The following is a 14145-nucleotide window of genomic DNA, read 5'->3' as shown; positions in this document are numbered from 1 at the left end:
AAATTTCCCATTCGTAAAGTATACTTAAAAACCTTCAAAGCTTAAGTTCCACCGAAGTAAATCTCGATTCCAAGGGAGGATGAATAGCCATCGGGATATATGAGATCACGAAACATGTTGTGATATTTAAGATCATTACTTGTGTGTATCATGGATCGACTCTCTTCCAATCCAATACCCAACGGCCTGTACTTTTAGTGACGATTTACGCATATAAATGAGCATGACGGTACCTGGGCCAACTTTCTGGTTGCTAGGATCCCCTGAGTTAAGAGTAGACTCTTACGATCAACTCGTTGCGTCTACATACCTGTTTGGCATCTATACAGTTGAACGCTAGGCCCTGGGATGGTACCCTTCCCGGGTTAGCCGAAGTCAGACAACACAATCTCATGTCTTTCCTACCGGTTATACATCAACGCTGTATTGTAGTCTAAATGTGTGTGGATTCAAGTGGATGACCCCTGGTAAGATACGCTTACGCTACGCTAATGCTTTGAAGAAAGATCCCGATGGCGATACATACAATTGTCAATCATGCCTTCGTCAACTGGTATTGGGCCTGGGCAGCCCCGCAGAGCACACCTGCCCCCGTGATACCCCCATCGTGACAAGGACTCAAGGTGAGACGGAAGGGAGGCTCGGGGCCGAATTCTTTCCGAAGAATGTCGTCCAGGGAACCTTGGCAGTCCACCAGGTAGTCTTGGAAGTGTGCAATACAGCCTCCGGTGTAGCCAACTACCAGATCTTTTAATGCCGCGGCTGATCCATCTGCTCCTGGGTGGTTTTGTTCCGTGCTCTCATGCTCAAGAGACTCCCGCAAAGGTATGTCTCCTGCGCATGCCAGTAAGCCGACAGTGGCAGCTGCGACTATGCCAGCAGCTCTGACTTCGATGGCTTTGGCGATCTTGTAGATCTTGATCGCCATGTCCTCCGTCCACGCAAATCCAGAGTTCGTATCCGTGACGGGAAACTCCACCTCAAGCTTTTCCAGGAGGGCAGAAGGGTTCGGAGGCTTGAAATGGCTCAAGAAAGTCGTAGTAAGCCCAAACCTCTGCTGTAGTTTTGTTGGCAGAGCATCCTCCGCAAACCCTTGATAGCTACTTAGGTAGTCGAGCAAAATGAGTCGGCCGAGCTCTCCTAGATAACGTCCCGCAGTCATATATTCTAGGGGCTGGAAGCCTGGCACTTCACCGGCTGCGTCTAGTTGATCATCCCATTTGCTGATGAGCCCAAGAGACCTCAGCGCCGGGGCAGTGCCGTTGATAGACCACTCGGTGTTGACAGCGATTCTTTGCTCGTCCGGGTTGTGCCCATTGAGAACCTCGACCTTAGGAAGCTTGCTAGGATGCAACATGCTTTGGCCCAATGGAATCGTGGCGTTTGAACCGGTTCCGCAGATGAGGCCCATAGCTGCTTTCCGTGACTGGCTCTCTTGGGATTGGTAGACAAACGATACCAGAGTTGAGACCGCATCGTTGGCTATCGCCGCGATCCGGATGAGAGGCAGTTCTCTTTCCGACCCTCGCCAGATTTCGTACCCCTTCAACAGTTGGGAGCCCAGATCTGCCTTGGAGGTGATCGCGAAGCCCTTGCCCATGGACATGAGTTCGGCCTGGGATAAAGTATGCTGGACCATGGGGAAACTGAAGGTGACACCTAATGGCAGTGTAACATCTCGGGGTAAGCCGAACGTCTGGCAGCCATCTGCGATAACCTCGGCGATGCATTTGCCTATCCAGGAGAACAACTCGTCGGGGTGTTCATTTTTGAGATGGTCAAGGATGGGCCACGATTTTTCCAGGTGTCGACGTAGTCGCACTGGATGCTCATTGCCATTCTGTAACCCCAGCTTGGGCTGGGAAGTGTTTTCTTCTTTGCCCAGCAGCTCAACAAAGCCAACCCTGAGATTGGTCCCGCCGCTAACAGAACGAGGGTCAGTATGCGAGTTTTTGCCTTGAAAAAGAAAAGAAGAAGAAAAAATTGAACTGATATGTATAGTGGATTTTCCTTACATGTCAATCGCGAGGTACCTGCAAGACAAGTCAGCCCAAAACCACTTTCATCATGCATACACGCATATATAGCGCCAAGGCACCCCCTTTATAAGGGCGAGCCTATGAAATCGAAGGATGACGTACCTCCCCTTCTCGCTCCCCTTGGGCGGTCTCAGTATGGACTCGGAGACAGGTGTTGCTAAGAACTGAACAGACGACTCAGCAGCTAGTTGCTTGAAAGTGCAGCACAGCTCTCGTGCCAGCTGGTGAGCGGTCTCGGCATTGAAATCGAGTGGCCGCAAGTAGTCCTCAAAGTCTGGCTCCATGAAGGTTGTATGTTGTATCGGAGGACCTCCGAATCGACGGTGGTGGTGGTGGTGAGTGTGGGGTAATCTGCAGTCAGGCCAGTGGCTACAGCAGCCTCCCAAGTAACAACAAGATGTATGTAGTTGGAATTGGGAGGATGTACTTCGAATGAGGGTGTTATGTAAAAGGCGTGGAGATGGACAGTAAATTTTGGGGTTTGGAGAATACGAGGCGATGCGTTGCTGAAGAAGTACTCCTGCAGAACACGAGGTTCTATGCAGGCACCAGAGATGGGAAGTGCCGAACCAACGTTTAGTATTGGTAGTATCGGTCGTGTGTCCCAGATATAGGGATAAGGAACGTTGCAATTGTCGGCCTGCTAGCGACTATGGAGACCATCGAGGCGACGGATGGGGACTTGGAAGTAGGTATTGGTTGATTGATTGATTAATGTATTGATGTGAGTACATACATGTAGGCAAGGTACACGCGCGCGCAGTCATTGGCATGCGGCATCTGTCAATCAATTCCTGCCTGCACCTTGTACACCGGATGTCGATGAATCGGTCTATAGTGCAGCTAGCCACATGCGTCGATCCTTCACGTCAATACCTTTGTGGCCCATCCCGGATGTTACAAATTTGACCGGTGATGCCTCCCATCGTTTCAGCTAGACCCTCGCAACGAGTAGTGGCTTACTATGTTGACCCTCGGCTCGTACAATTGATGTATCTTGAGCTGGTTTACAGGGAGGGAGAGACGGCCTCGTTCGGTTAATCCAGGCTGCCCGCCACACAACAGCGCCACATAAGAGCACTGTGTCCAAAATAACCCGCTACATGAAGCCTATCAGATGCCAGCCGGGCCCCCCAAGTGCCCAAAGACCGCCTAACAGTTTGAAACCCGATCAACTGAGCATCCCGTTAGGAGAGTAAGCTACCAGGGGAGCCGGCTAAGGTTCGAGTACCTGTCTTGCGTGCATTGTATGGTATCATATGCACCTGTAATTGGTAATTGGTAAACCTACCTCTCATCATCACCATCCTCACTCTTCTGTTGCTGCATTTTAGTATCCGCCTGGTATCCAATACATCCCTTGGCACATTATCACCGCAGTGTATTGTGACATGTGCCATCACTACATCTAACTAGCTCAAACATCGACATTGTTTACATCCTCACATAAGAACCATGGCTTCGCACATCAGTCTTTCCTCGTGGGACGAGAAGCGACCGACCAGAAGCCGTTCCGCTCGGAGAAACCGTCCCTGGATTATGATTCCCGTCGCGCTCCTCGTGCTCTACACCGTCTACGCCATCCGAAACACCGCTGCGATACCCGCCGCGGACTGGACGCTGTCGCCGCCTACCGCCGCCGACCCGAAGAAGTCGACAGCAGTAGCCGCTACGCCCAACGAGGCGCACAAGGCTGGGGCCCTCGTGCCGCTGGAGGCGCACATCATGAGCAAATGCCCTGACGCCAAGGACTGCCTCAAGGAGATGATCCTACCTGCCATGATGCGCGTCTACGAGAAGGTCAACTTCACCCTGTCCTATATCGGGAAAACGACCGAGAACGATGGCGTCGAATGCATGCATGGTCCGGAGGAGTGCATGGGCAACATTATCGAACTGTGCGCGACGCACCTCTACCCGGACCCCAAGATCAATCTTGGTTTCACCATGTGTCTGACTCGCGACTATACGGATATCCCCCAGCGGGAACTAGTCGAGGACTGCGCGCTCGAGCACGGCATCGATTTTGAGAAGTTGGAAAACTGTGCCGCCCAAGACGACGGCGCGTTTGGGTTGCGCATGCTTAGAGACAGTGTGAGCCGGAGTGCTACGGTAGGTCCATCCTAATTCCCGCAACCTTTGCTACAGCGACATGCTAACCAGTGCCCTATCATCAATAGGCTGGCGTCACGAAGAGCTGCACCGTCCGGTTGGACGAGGAAATCTACTGCATAAGAGACGGCGGGGAGTGGACGGATTGCCCGAGCGGCTCCGGAGTCAGTGATCTTATTATTGCTGTGGAGAAGCTTTACGGCCGTTCTTGAGAGGCTCGAATATTTCTGTCCATAAATCCGACTGTTCACCCACCGTGTAGCACAATGGAACCGTATCCATACCCATCTCGTCGTCTCCTGTCATGCGCTCTAACTGATCGATCACGCTATCGAGTGCGATCGCTTTGCCCACCGACTGTGTCGAAGTTGCCTCCAAATTGGCGTGCACAATGTGGATGTGTAGATGATAATATGTAGGGTGGTAGTGGAAGAAGAGCTTCAGCTGGTCTTCCTCGATTTGTGGGTAGGTAGCGACCGTCGCGTCGATCGTCTTTGCCCTCATGTGCTTCAGCCAGGAGATGTGCCGCTTCTTGAGGTCTCGCAGACTCCATAGGTCTCGTCGCTCGACAATGGCCAGCAGGTGCAGCGACTCGATGGTCTTGCGGTCCCAATGCAGGTTCGGCAGCAGCAGGGAAGCCCTCTTCCCCATCCCGGCCCAGCGGTGTCCTGTAGATCACGTCCTCGACCTCCTTGCGCCCCTCGATGATGTTGTAGACCCAGTTCAGGCGGCCTTCTTCCCGACCGACCTGCATGAAGGGACGGACTTTGTCGCGGTAGACCTCAGGTGTCTCGGCCACGTAGCGGGAGCCTTGTTTGCTGTGCTTTCGGATGTGCTTCTCGGTGCATGGGCAGATCAGGTCAATCTTGAAGTCGGCGAACTTGTCTTTGTCCTTGTTGTCGCCTCCGTCCGTAAATACGGGGCTGCCGCTGCCGAGGAACCACGAGTAGATGTCGTTGTTGCCCAGGTTCGTCAGACTGCGCAAGTTGGCCGGCAGAGCGGATAGGTATTCCGGGGCATCGGGGAAGGGCGCGCGTTCGAGGACGAGGAGAGTGGGCTGCGTGTCGATTTTGCCGTAGAGGGCGATGCGCCTACCTCCCTCATCTGCCCAGTATTAGCACATTTTCATATCTGCGGTGGAGTATTCGTAGGTTGGGCCAGATGAGTCGAGCCATCCTAGCACGGTCGGTTACCTTGGTTGAGTACACGCTCGAACTGAAACTTGGGCACGAGGGCCTCCGCCTTGCTCTTCGACTCGTCTGCGGCCATGCTGGGCGGGTTTCTAGAAGTAGGTATGCTGGCTTGGAGTTAATTCCTCTGTGTGCCTGCTTAGCACAGCTGTGATCGGGACTGCCCCCTCCCTGCGATAATAGCCCCGCCAACCCCACCGGACACCCTGCTTTTCAGGGGTCCCAGTCTCGCCCGCTGGGGAGCTCGGAGCATGGTGGGGGGCCACTATGCCACTATCTTACATGTAAAGCAGGTAGGACTGACACCTCGTCTACTACCCGACATGTAATGCACGTACTACACTCTAACTACATACCTAATGAAGTGAGATACGGACATGTTGGGAGGTAGCCACTCGACATATGTGAGATCCCATCACATAAGTCACGTCTGGTGCCACTGACTTTGTGCTCCTGGATAACTGCATCTGTGTGAGGAAAGACCATCACCGACTGCCCGCGCTCTTCGGCTGCTTGATTTTTTCCCTAAACTTATAACATTTATCTTTTTAAACCTCTTTTAGTATATATTCTATCTATGCGGAACTAAAAACTCGGGTTCTGAATACTTAATAATCAGTACGCTATAAAGCCACTCGGTTGCCGTCTGTGCCTGCCTACCTGACAGGGCACTACAACACAAGCCAGAGCAAACATTAAAACTACCTGCTCTTCCTCCCACATAACTAAAAACATCCCTTTTCTACACGTCAAGCTATCGTGCTTTCAGGTCGCAGGAGCTCAACTACGGCACAATGGAAATCCTCCCAGGGCCTCAGCTGCAGCAGCCCCCAAATCAGTTAGAACAAGCGTGGGTTCGGGAGTTCAACTGGCAAGTCAGCCAGCGAGTCAACCGGCAAGAGGCATCGCCATTGTTCGACAGGTTACCAACGGAGTTGAGGATTCAGATTTACAAGTACACACTTACGGAGGAACCGCCAGTGAATGTTCACCATCATCAATTTGCCGTCCGTTTCGACCATGATGACGAGACACTCACGCCGCGGCCGTCATTTGGGACCCCTTCTGCAACTCGGAATATCGCGGGTTTCGACTGGGTTCGACCTGAAAACCCTTCGGGAATGGTAACATATGTGGGTCTCTTACAAACCTGCAAACGTGTCTATCAAGAATGCGTCAAGTTCGAGATACCATGGAGGCAGAGGGAGCACAGGTTCTACTTCTACCGCGGTCTGCCTAGACAGACCGAATCCGAAGCCCAGACTCGTTTCGAGCGCTTCTTCTCAACGACATCGCTCGGATGGTCGCTTGTGCCAGACCGAAGACATCGAGACATGGTGAGCGAGAATAGCCCGTGGGAGCTGCTACCAAGTATACTGACGACCCTCCTCTAGATACGAGCTATCAGAGTGTTCCCTCAAATGTATTGGCTGGAAGACAAACGCCACAACAACCTCATTTGGGTTGTCTCGAATACCGACTGGTTTTCCAACGTGGAAACCTTCCAAATGACTTTCAGACGAGGTGACTGGTGGTATTGGGAGCGCAACGAGGCCTTGAAGATCAACCCGTTCCGCAATGGGGGCCGGAAACAGCAGATGCATCAAGATATGGTCACGATGCAGCAAGGTGGCCAAGTGCCTTTCGCGGACAAAGCGTGGGGTCTCGCTTTTGAGAAAATGCCCAAGCTCAGATCGCTCATCATCGACTTCGAGACGAGCAGGGACAAGAGGCAGGAGATGGAAGAGATAGTAAAGTGGGCGCAGAAATGGAAGTTCCCCGCTGCTGCCGCCTCTGGAGAATCTGCCAGGCATTTCAGTGCTGAGAACAACCCAGTCGAGAAGATGAGCTGGCAGGGAATGACCTACCATTGGAGTGATCGTTGCATTGGGTGTCACAAAGGTCGTTGGCAACCGATCAATCCAGACTGTCCAGACTGTAATGAGGAAAAGAAGCTGACGGGTTGGGGGTATGGACCACGGCTGCTGGTATGGACGCTTTCCTGGTCTTCAGTTCCAAAGAGTTGAAAAGGGGTGTTACTTCATTGCACTATTGTTAGGAAGGCTGTTTGTCCCCGAGAACCACATTCATTAAGGAGACACCAGTGTCACCTTTGCATAGCCCATATCCTATGTAGGATAGCCTAAGCAACGCAAGCAAGCTTGAGAATATTATACTACACGATCTTTCATGCCTGGGCCGCACTCGAAATAATCCGAAGTAACTCGGACCTTGGGCCTTCGCTGCAAAAGGGGCTATGGTCACTTTCGACCTCGACAATGTCGCAGCCCGACGCCTGAGCTAACGCTTTTTGTGCCCGGACTGGGAAGACGTTGTCCTCGGTACAAACTACGTAGGTTTTCGGGACAGTGATGTCGCCTGCCACGAAATGTGCGGACGCGTTCTTGCTTGCCTTGCTCTGGTGCACCAGCCAGCGTCCCATCTCGTCTCTCTCGGCTTTGGGGAGGAGGTTGTAGAACTGGTCTCCCGCGCTCTCGGCGACAAGCTTGTAGTGTGGCCCCTGACATTCAAATCACGGGCGAATCAGCATACGGGGATTGCTTAAAGAAAGTCATGAGCCACGGACGAACGGCGCAACTGAAGAATACATGTTTTTCTTTACATCGTAGCTAAATGTATTCAAGGACTGATCCTAGGCGGCGCCTGGCTGAGCAGGTATATGATGGACAGCGATCAGACTCACCTCTGGATAGTAAAGACCTTTCACGTTCTCTTCCCCGCCGACGACATCGATGACACTCATGCCCTTCTCGGGGAACGCGAAGGCCGAGATATATACGACGGCCTTGATGCCGCCGGGGAGACCGCGCGTGTTACGATCCACTATCGTCTGGTTCTCGGCGGCGGCGCTGCCCGCGACGCCGCCCTGTGAATGGCACACCAGCACAGCCTGGCGTCCCGCGTCCAGGAGCGGCAGCAAAGTGCTGTGGATCTGCCGCACGTCGTCGACGTAGGTCTTGCCTGCGACGCTGTCGTCGGACCCCGTCGTGGGCAGCGCCGGCGCCAGCACCGTGTAGTTGTGGGGCGGGGCCTGGAGCGCGCTGACGAGGGGCTGGTAGAAGACGGGCGGGTGGAAGGCGCCATGGACGATGACGATGACGGGGGACGAGGCAGAGGCAGAAGACGAGGCTGGCATGGTGAGCTGTAATGGGATATCTACGCGGGTATACTGCGTGTAGTGTACACTATTTCAATCGTCTCTTTTGATAACTCACGTACTTTCCATAATACCTGACCAAGAGTCAAGGGTCGGGGATAGAGTTCTGTGTGGCGCCAAATGATTTCACCTAAAGACTGCGATGCACTGAACCAGCGAGATTCCGGCTTGAGCCAGGCCTCTTTGTGGCTTGGGCTTAGACTGTCGGCCTGCAATTACCCCAGTGCATACACAAGTACAACATAGAAGTAGATACCTGCTATGATGTTTGTTGTTCTACAGCATTCAGCAAATGTACATGTATTCGACACGCATGTAGACTCCGGTGGCGAAGGGAGTCAATTATATGACGTCAGATCCCCATATGGGGAATTTTCTTTCGCATGCTACATCTTTGCGCTTGGGCATCGGCCTTGTGGATGGGGAAAAAGATTACCTACCATGTTGGTTGGATCAGACGATTGATGGCTGGGCACCACCAGACTAATACAGCCTCGCCAAGTCTCTTCACAAGGCTCAATACATACGAACTGATTTACATTTCCTATCAATCGTGAATGTTTAGGCCCCTGGTTGAGGATCACAGCAACGGCAAAGATGGGAAAGTCACGCAGCGGCCAATAAGCACCAGCATCATTGATGCATTCGAGGATGGGATTGCCCTCTTGCCTCTGTGGGCTGGACAGAGCCCAGGCAAAGGCCAGGTCAAGCCCAATGCTACCTAACTCCATCTAGCAACAGCACTTAGCAAGCACTATCGAGATCCTAGGCGATGGCCGATTTGGCGCACTAGGTACCTTAGGTAGAGAAAGCTGCATACATGTTAACCTAGGTATTTACACAATGGGAGCAAACACTGCTTGCATGGGCTTTGCATCAATTGCTCCGGGCACCAAGCCACTCAGCGGCCGCACTGCGCACCAGAACCTGCCCTTTTTGCCCCGTTCAATCATGTAATCGAGCCCATCCATGACCGAAAAAGAAAAAAAAAACCCACTTTGCTTCTCTCATCCTGCGGGTATGGTCGTTATGTAGCATGCGGGAAACATGTAGCCCGGAAACCCGCCTTTGCCACTCACTGCCTTCCGCCGCTTGATTCGGTAATCCTGCTCGAGCTCCAAGCTTGGTTGGTCCTGGCTGTCACCAGAATAGCATGATTACTACTGTACATGCCGTACCCCATACTCCAGCGCCTCAGCTGTCATCTCTCGGTTGCCTTCGCCGAGGTTTTGGCATTGCAGCACTTACTTGCACGTTGCCAACACCTCCAGCTTCTTCATCCAGGCGCGCCACGCTGTCCCAGATGAATGCACATGTACTTGCTCCGTTCTGCTCCGCCCTGCCCGCGATAGTTGCGGGTTCCTTCTCAATTATAGGGAGCGCCAACTCTATGATCGGCACCGTGCCTCACAACTGCCCATCTGTCCCTCACCGTAGCTTGGTGCTGTTGCTATGACGGTAGTAGCCAGGGCCAGTGTGACTGAAGCCGCCCGGGAGCGAGAGACTTTCAGGTCAGAAACGAGCCCTGGTCTTTGCTGGCCTTTTTCTCACACTTTACCACAGCAAAGATAGCTGATACGTCCTGACAGATATGATCCAGACCTACGGCTGCATAGTGTTCCGAACGACACGGGCAGTCAGCTCCCGAACGCAGAGCTACGGACAGCCACGGATCCTATTCTGACATCTTTTGCCCAGCTCGTGGCGTGCCGTGTCAACGCTACTCGCGTCTTCATATCGCTTTTTGACCAGCACCGCCAGTATGTTATCGCAGAAGCCACGGCGACATTGCCCTTAACACCTAGTCTTGACCACATCCAAAGGGGCCAAGATGAGCTTCTTCTTTGCGGGACCTCTATCCCCAGAGCCGAAGGCATCTGTGGCCGCGTCCTCGATGCTGGGGATGTAGAGGATGAACATGGAACCATCGCCCTTCCAGTCATAGTGATTCCCGACATTTATTCAGACACTGGAATTGCTTCCAACTCCTACTGCAGCTCTGGCAAGGTCGGCCGTACTTATGCCGGGGTTCCCATCCGGTCTCGAAACGGGGTCAACATTGGGGTTTTGAGTCTTTTCAGAGAGTCACCTCTCCCCGCGGACGGCTGGGATGTCGTTCATTCCCAAATCCTACGCGATATGTCCCGTTGTATCGTGGAGCATTTGCGCTCCAAACGGGCTCGCATATCAAGTCAGCGTGCGCAGAGAATGGCACGCGCGATAGGGTCCTTTGTGGAGAATAGATCGACACTCCCCTATCGGGAATTTGGAGGGGCTGCCGAGTTCCCAGAAGAAGAGACGACCGGAGAAGGCGCCTTGAATGCAAAACAGCAGGCCAAGGATCGTGACGTGGGAACCCCTCTCGACGAGGACCAAGTGTTCCATGATGGGTTCTTCTCGGCCAATCTCAGCCATGAGCCGGGCCAGTTCTCAGACAACATGGGCTCAAGCTTGGACGATCTGAATCCCCGCGGGGGAGACTCGCCAAATTCGGCCGCATCGGTGCAAGCGAGTGGTGCACAGACGCCCAAGTCAGACACATCAGCTTCTCCCGAAGATACAAACACAGTCGAAGAAATCTTTTCCCGAGCTGCAAATATCCTTCGTGAGGCTATCGAGACCGAGGGTGTGGTGTTTCTTGATGCCGTACCGAAGGCTTTTGGCAGTTTGACAAAGGAGGCCGAGTCTCCAGAAAATTTGCCGCCGCCGCCATCGCCTAATGCTGTGGACTTATCCAGCGGCGATGAAACAAGGTCTGATAATACAACGAGTGGTGACACCGGTGCCGACGCAGACATCCTGGCGTTTTCTACTTCCGATATCTCTAGTATTAACAGGGATACGCCCGCGCCACTTACCCATGTTCTATCAACCAAGATTTTGAGGGCTATTGTACAGAAGTATCCTACAGGAGCAATCTTGAACTTTGACGAGGATGGCGTCATTCAGACATCCGATCCCTCGACCGATGACCAAAACAGCACATCAACGGAACGACAGCAGGACTATGTACATTCTATCCCTCGACTTCTACGAGGCCAGTCGCGTAATCGCCAGGGGTCGCAATGGAAAAAAACACCAGAGGAAGGATTGCCAAAGGTCTTTGCCGGAGCTCGCAGCGTCGCCTTTGTACCAGTATGGGATGCGAAGAAGGAGAGATGTATTGCAGGAGGATTCGCTTATACCCGTACGCCTGCGAGAGTTCTTACACGCACCGGGGAGCTCAGCTACTTCCGAGCGTTCGCGATGATTATTATGTCGGAAATCCACCGACTGGAGATATCCCTGGCCAACAAATCTCAATCGGATGTTCTAAGTTCACTCTCCCATGAACTGCGATCACCGCTCCACGGAATGGTTCTTGGCGTTGAGCTCTTGACGGATACATCCTTGGACGCGTTTCAGGGAAACGTCCTACACACAATGGAGACGTGTGGGCGCACACTCGCCGATACCATTGACCATCTACTTTATTTCTCCAAGGTAAATAATTATGTTGGTCCCGACAAACGGCCGGACCAAGGAGCGCGAGGTCTACGTTTAGGAACCTGGCCTAATCTGGAGGCTGGAATGAAGAGTATCTACATGAATGTTCAGCTCGACTCCTTGGTGGAAGAAGTGGTCGAAAGCGTGCTTGCTGGTTTCAACTTTTTCATGCTCTCTGCCGGGCAGATTCAACGCGAGACCTGCCAACCCGGGGAAGATGTCGAGGCAGTACGCCGCATTGACCGGAGACAGGCCATGGAAGAAATCGAGCACACCAGACGGGGCGTCGAAGAATCCCCAGAGGGTCTACCCGGGGGTTACGCTGTGCCGCTTCTTATCGATCTGGATATCGACCCGGTAGTTTCTCATTACTTCCGAACCATCCCTGGTGGGGTTCGAAGAATCATCATGAATCTGCTTGGGAACGCACTCAAGTATACCAGCTCCGGATCTATAAGAGTTACTCTTTCACAAGAGTGGGGTCGTACCAAACGAATGCGATGCAGTGGTCAACTTGTTAAGTTGGTCGTGGCAGACACGGGGGAGAGGTATCGCGCGCGACTTCCTTCGTGAAAACCTGTATCAAGCCTTTGCACAGGAAGACCGGCTCGCTCCTGGCCTCGGCCTCGGCCTCAATGTAGTCAAGAAGGTTGCAAACTCGCTTGGTGGCAGAGTCACGGTGGACAGCGAGGTAGGACTAGGCACGACGGTAACTGTGCTGATGCCCCTAAAGCCGGTCAATCCCGGCGACTCGACCAGCACGACGGAGGAGGAAGAGGCTGAGTTGACCTTCTTCGCAAACCAAAGAAGGGAGCTCAAGGGACTGCGCATTTGTCTGGTCGGGTTCGATAGACCGCTACGCCTTCCTCAGCGCTACAAGGGCTCAGCTGAGGTGAAAACATCGCCCCAGTCTGTCTGGAAAATATGCCGGAACTGGTTGCAAATGGAGGTGGTATCGACAGCCGAAGCCACAGAACTCGCGCCCGATCTGATCCTTTGTGAGGATTCAGCGACGTCTAATGCTTATATGTCAAGTCCGGAATCCTTGAAGGCGCCGGTTGTGGTAATCTGCGCCGACGTGCCGACGGCGTTTCGGCGATCTTCCGAGAAGGGCGCTATATCTGCCTCTCGTTCTATGGACTTTGTCTCTCAGCCGTGCGTTCTCTCTCAATCACTCTCTCCTTCTAGATCCAATACCCCTGCATTAGCGGTTTCATTTGAGACACTGATATTGACTGACCTGTTCACTATAGGTGCGGGCCTCGCAAGCTTGCCAGAGTTCTATTGGCTGCCGTGAAGCGCTGGGTTGAGCACCAAGATACCATAACACCACGGCCAGGGCCGGCATCTTTGCTCACCTTGAATCTTCCTCCGATGCGGCACAGCCTTGGCGCTAGGGGCAATCAATCTCGAGCTTCGAACAGGAGCGAGGCCAGCTCCAGAGATGCTAGACGATCCCACGAGATGTCCGAGGACGGCCAACCTTCCACAAAGGGGGACGGGTCTCTCCCCGAATCTCCTCGGCCCGAGGCACAGTCTCAGGATGCACAGCCTAGCAAGTCTTCGGGTCCGGATGAAGCTGAGCCGCCACCAAAATTCCTGCTCGTCGACGACAATCCCATAAACCTGAAGATTCTGGCTGCTTATATGAAGAAACTGAATCTGTCGTTTGCCCTGGCGAACGATGGGCAAGAAGCCGTGGACAAGGTTATGGAACTTCCTGGGCAAATAGCATGTATATTCATGGACATCAACATGCCTCGTCTGGATGGGCTGCAAGCGACACGGCAGATCCGCAACTTCGAGCAGACGCATGGACACGCACAGTCGACCGTTATTGCGTTGTCCGGGCTTGCATCCTCGAGTGTGCAGCAAGAAGCGTTCCAGAGCGGCATCGAGCTATTCCTCACCAAGCCGGTGAAGTTGAAAGAAATTAGGGAAATTCTTACGGCTCGGGGTCTGTTATGAGGTGGTCTTGGGCGGTGGAAGTCTTTTTTCTTTTCCTTTTCTTCTTTTTTCGCAATAAGCGCACACGCACCACGGCGATGGTTTTGATATTGCCCACGATATCACTTAGAAGGGCTGTTGTTGGCAACGGCACACACACACGAACATGGATGAAGAATGAAAACTTGGTTGA

At 53.1% G+C, this 14145-nt stretch overlaps 6 protein-coding genes across 6 annotated transcripts; 3 read left to right on the top strand and 3 right to left on the bottom strand.

The window, feature by feature from the left end:
• Positions 1 to 535: 535 nt before the first annotated feature.
• PG986_005364 (putative hexokinase) lies at positions 536 to 2323 on the bottom strand (the record flags this gene model as incomplete). The annotated part of the gene is made up of 3 exons (XM_066841586.1): positions 536 to 1922; positions 2016 to 2033; positions 2142 to 2323. 3 exons carry the CDS (start codon positions 2321 to 2323, stop codon positions 536 to 538), a joined length of 1587 nt encoding a protein of 528 aa, XP_066701448.1.
• A 1171-nt stretch (positions 2324 to 3494) lies between these two features.
• On the top strand, positions 3495 to 4166 carry PG986_005363 (uncharacterized protein; the record flags this gene model as incomplete). Its single annotated transcript, XM_066841585.1, has 1 exon — positions 3495 to 4166. One exon carries the CDS (start codon positions 3495 to 3497, stop codon positions 4164 to 4166), a length of 672 nt encoding a protein of 223 aa, XP_066701447.1.
• Positions 4167 to 4328: 162 nt separating this feature from the next.
• Positions 4329 to 5420, bottom strand: PG986_005362 (HIT-like domain-containing protein; the record flags this gene model as incomplete). Its single annotated transcript, XM_066841584.1, has 3 exons — positions 4329 to 4793; positions 4831 to 5255; positions 5345 to 5420. The coding sequence occupies 3 exons, from the start codon at positions 5418 to 5420 to the stop codon at positions 4329 to 4331; spliced, it is 966 nt and encodes a 321-aa protein (XP_066701446.1).
• A 715-nt stretch (positions 5421 to 6135) lies between these two features.
• Positions 6136 to 7368, top strand: PG986_005361 (uncharacterized protein; the record flags this gene model as incomplete). Its single annotated transcript, XM_066841583.1, has 2 exons — positions 6136 to 6678; positions 6736 to 7368. 2 exons carry the CDS (start codon positions 6136 to 6138, stop codon positions 7366 to 7368), a joined length of 1176 nt encoding a protein of 391 aa, XP_066701445.1.
• A 161-nt stretch (positions 7369 to 7529) lies between these two features.
• Positions 7530 to 8498, bottom strand: PG986_005360 (uncharacterized protein; the record flags this gene model as incomplete). Its single annotated transcript, XM_066841582.1, has 2 exons — positions 7530 to 7862; positions 8046 to 8498. 2 exons carry the CDS (start codon positions 8496 to 8498, stop codon positions 7530 to 7532), a joined length of 786 nt encoding a protein of 261 aa, XP_066701444.1.
• A 1473-nt stretch (positions 8499 to 9971) lies between these two features.
• PG986_005359 (uncharacterized protein) lies at positions 9972 to 13973 on the top strand (the record flags this gene model as incomplete). The annotated part of the gene is given in 4 exon segments (XM_066841581.1): positions 9972 to 10030; positions 10109 to 12464; positions 12481 to 13160; positions 13259 to 13973. 4 exon segments carry the CDS (start codon positions 9972 to 9974, stop codon positions 13971 to 13973), a joined length of 3810 nt encoding a protein of 1269 aa, XP_066701443.1.
• Between the last annotated feature and the right edge of the window lie 172 nt (positions 13974 to 14145).

Source organism: Apiospora aurea, assembly GCF_038362705.1.
Source record: "Apiospora aurea strain CBS 24483 chromosome Unknown utg000004l_segment0_segment0, whole genome shotgun sequence".
NCBI lineage: Eukaryota > Fungi > Ascomycota > Sordariomycetes > Amphisphaeriales > Apiosporaceae > Apiospora > Apiospora aurea.
This window is presented reverse-complemented; position numbering and strand designations above follow the sequence as displayed.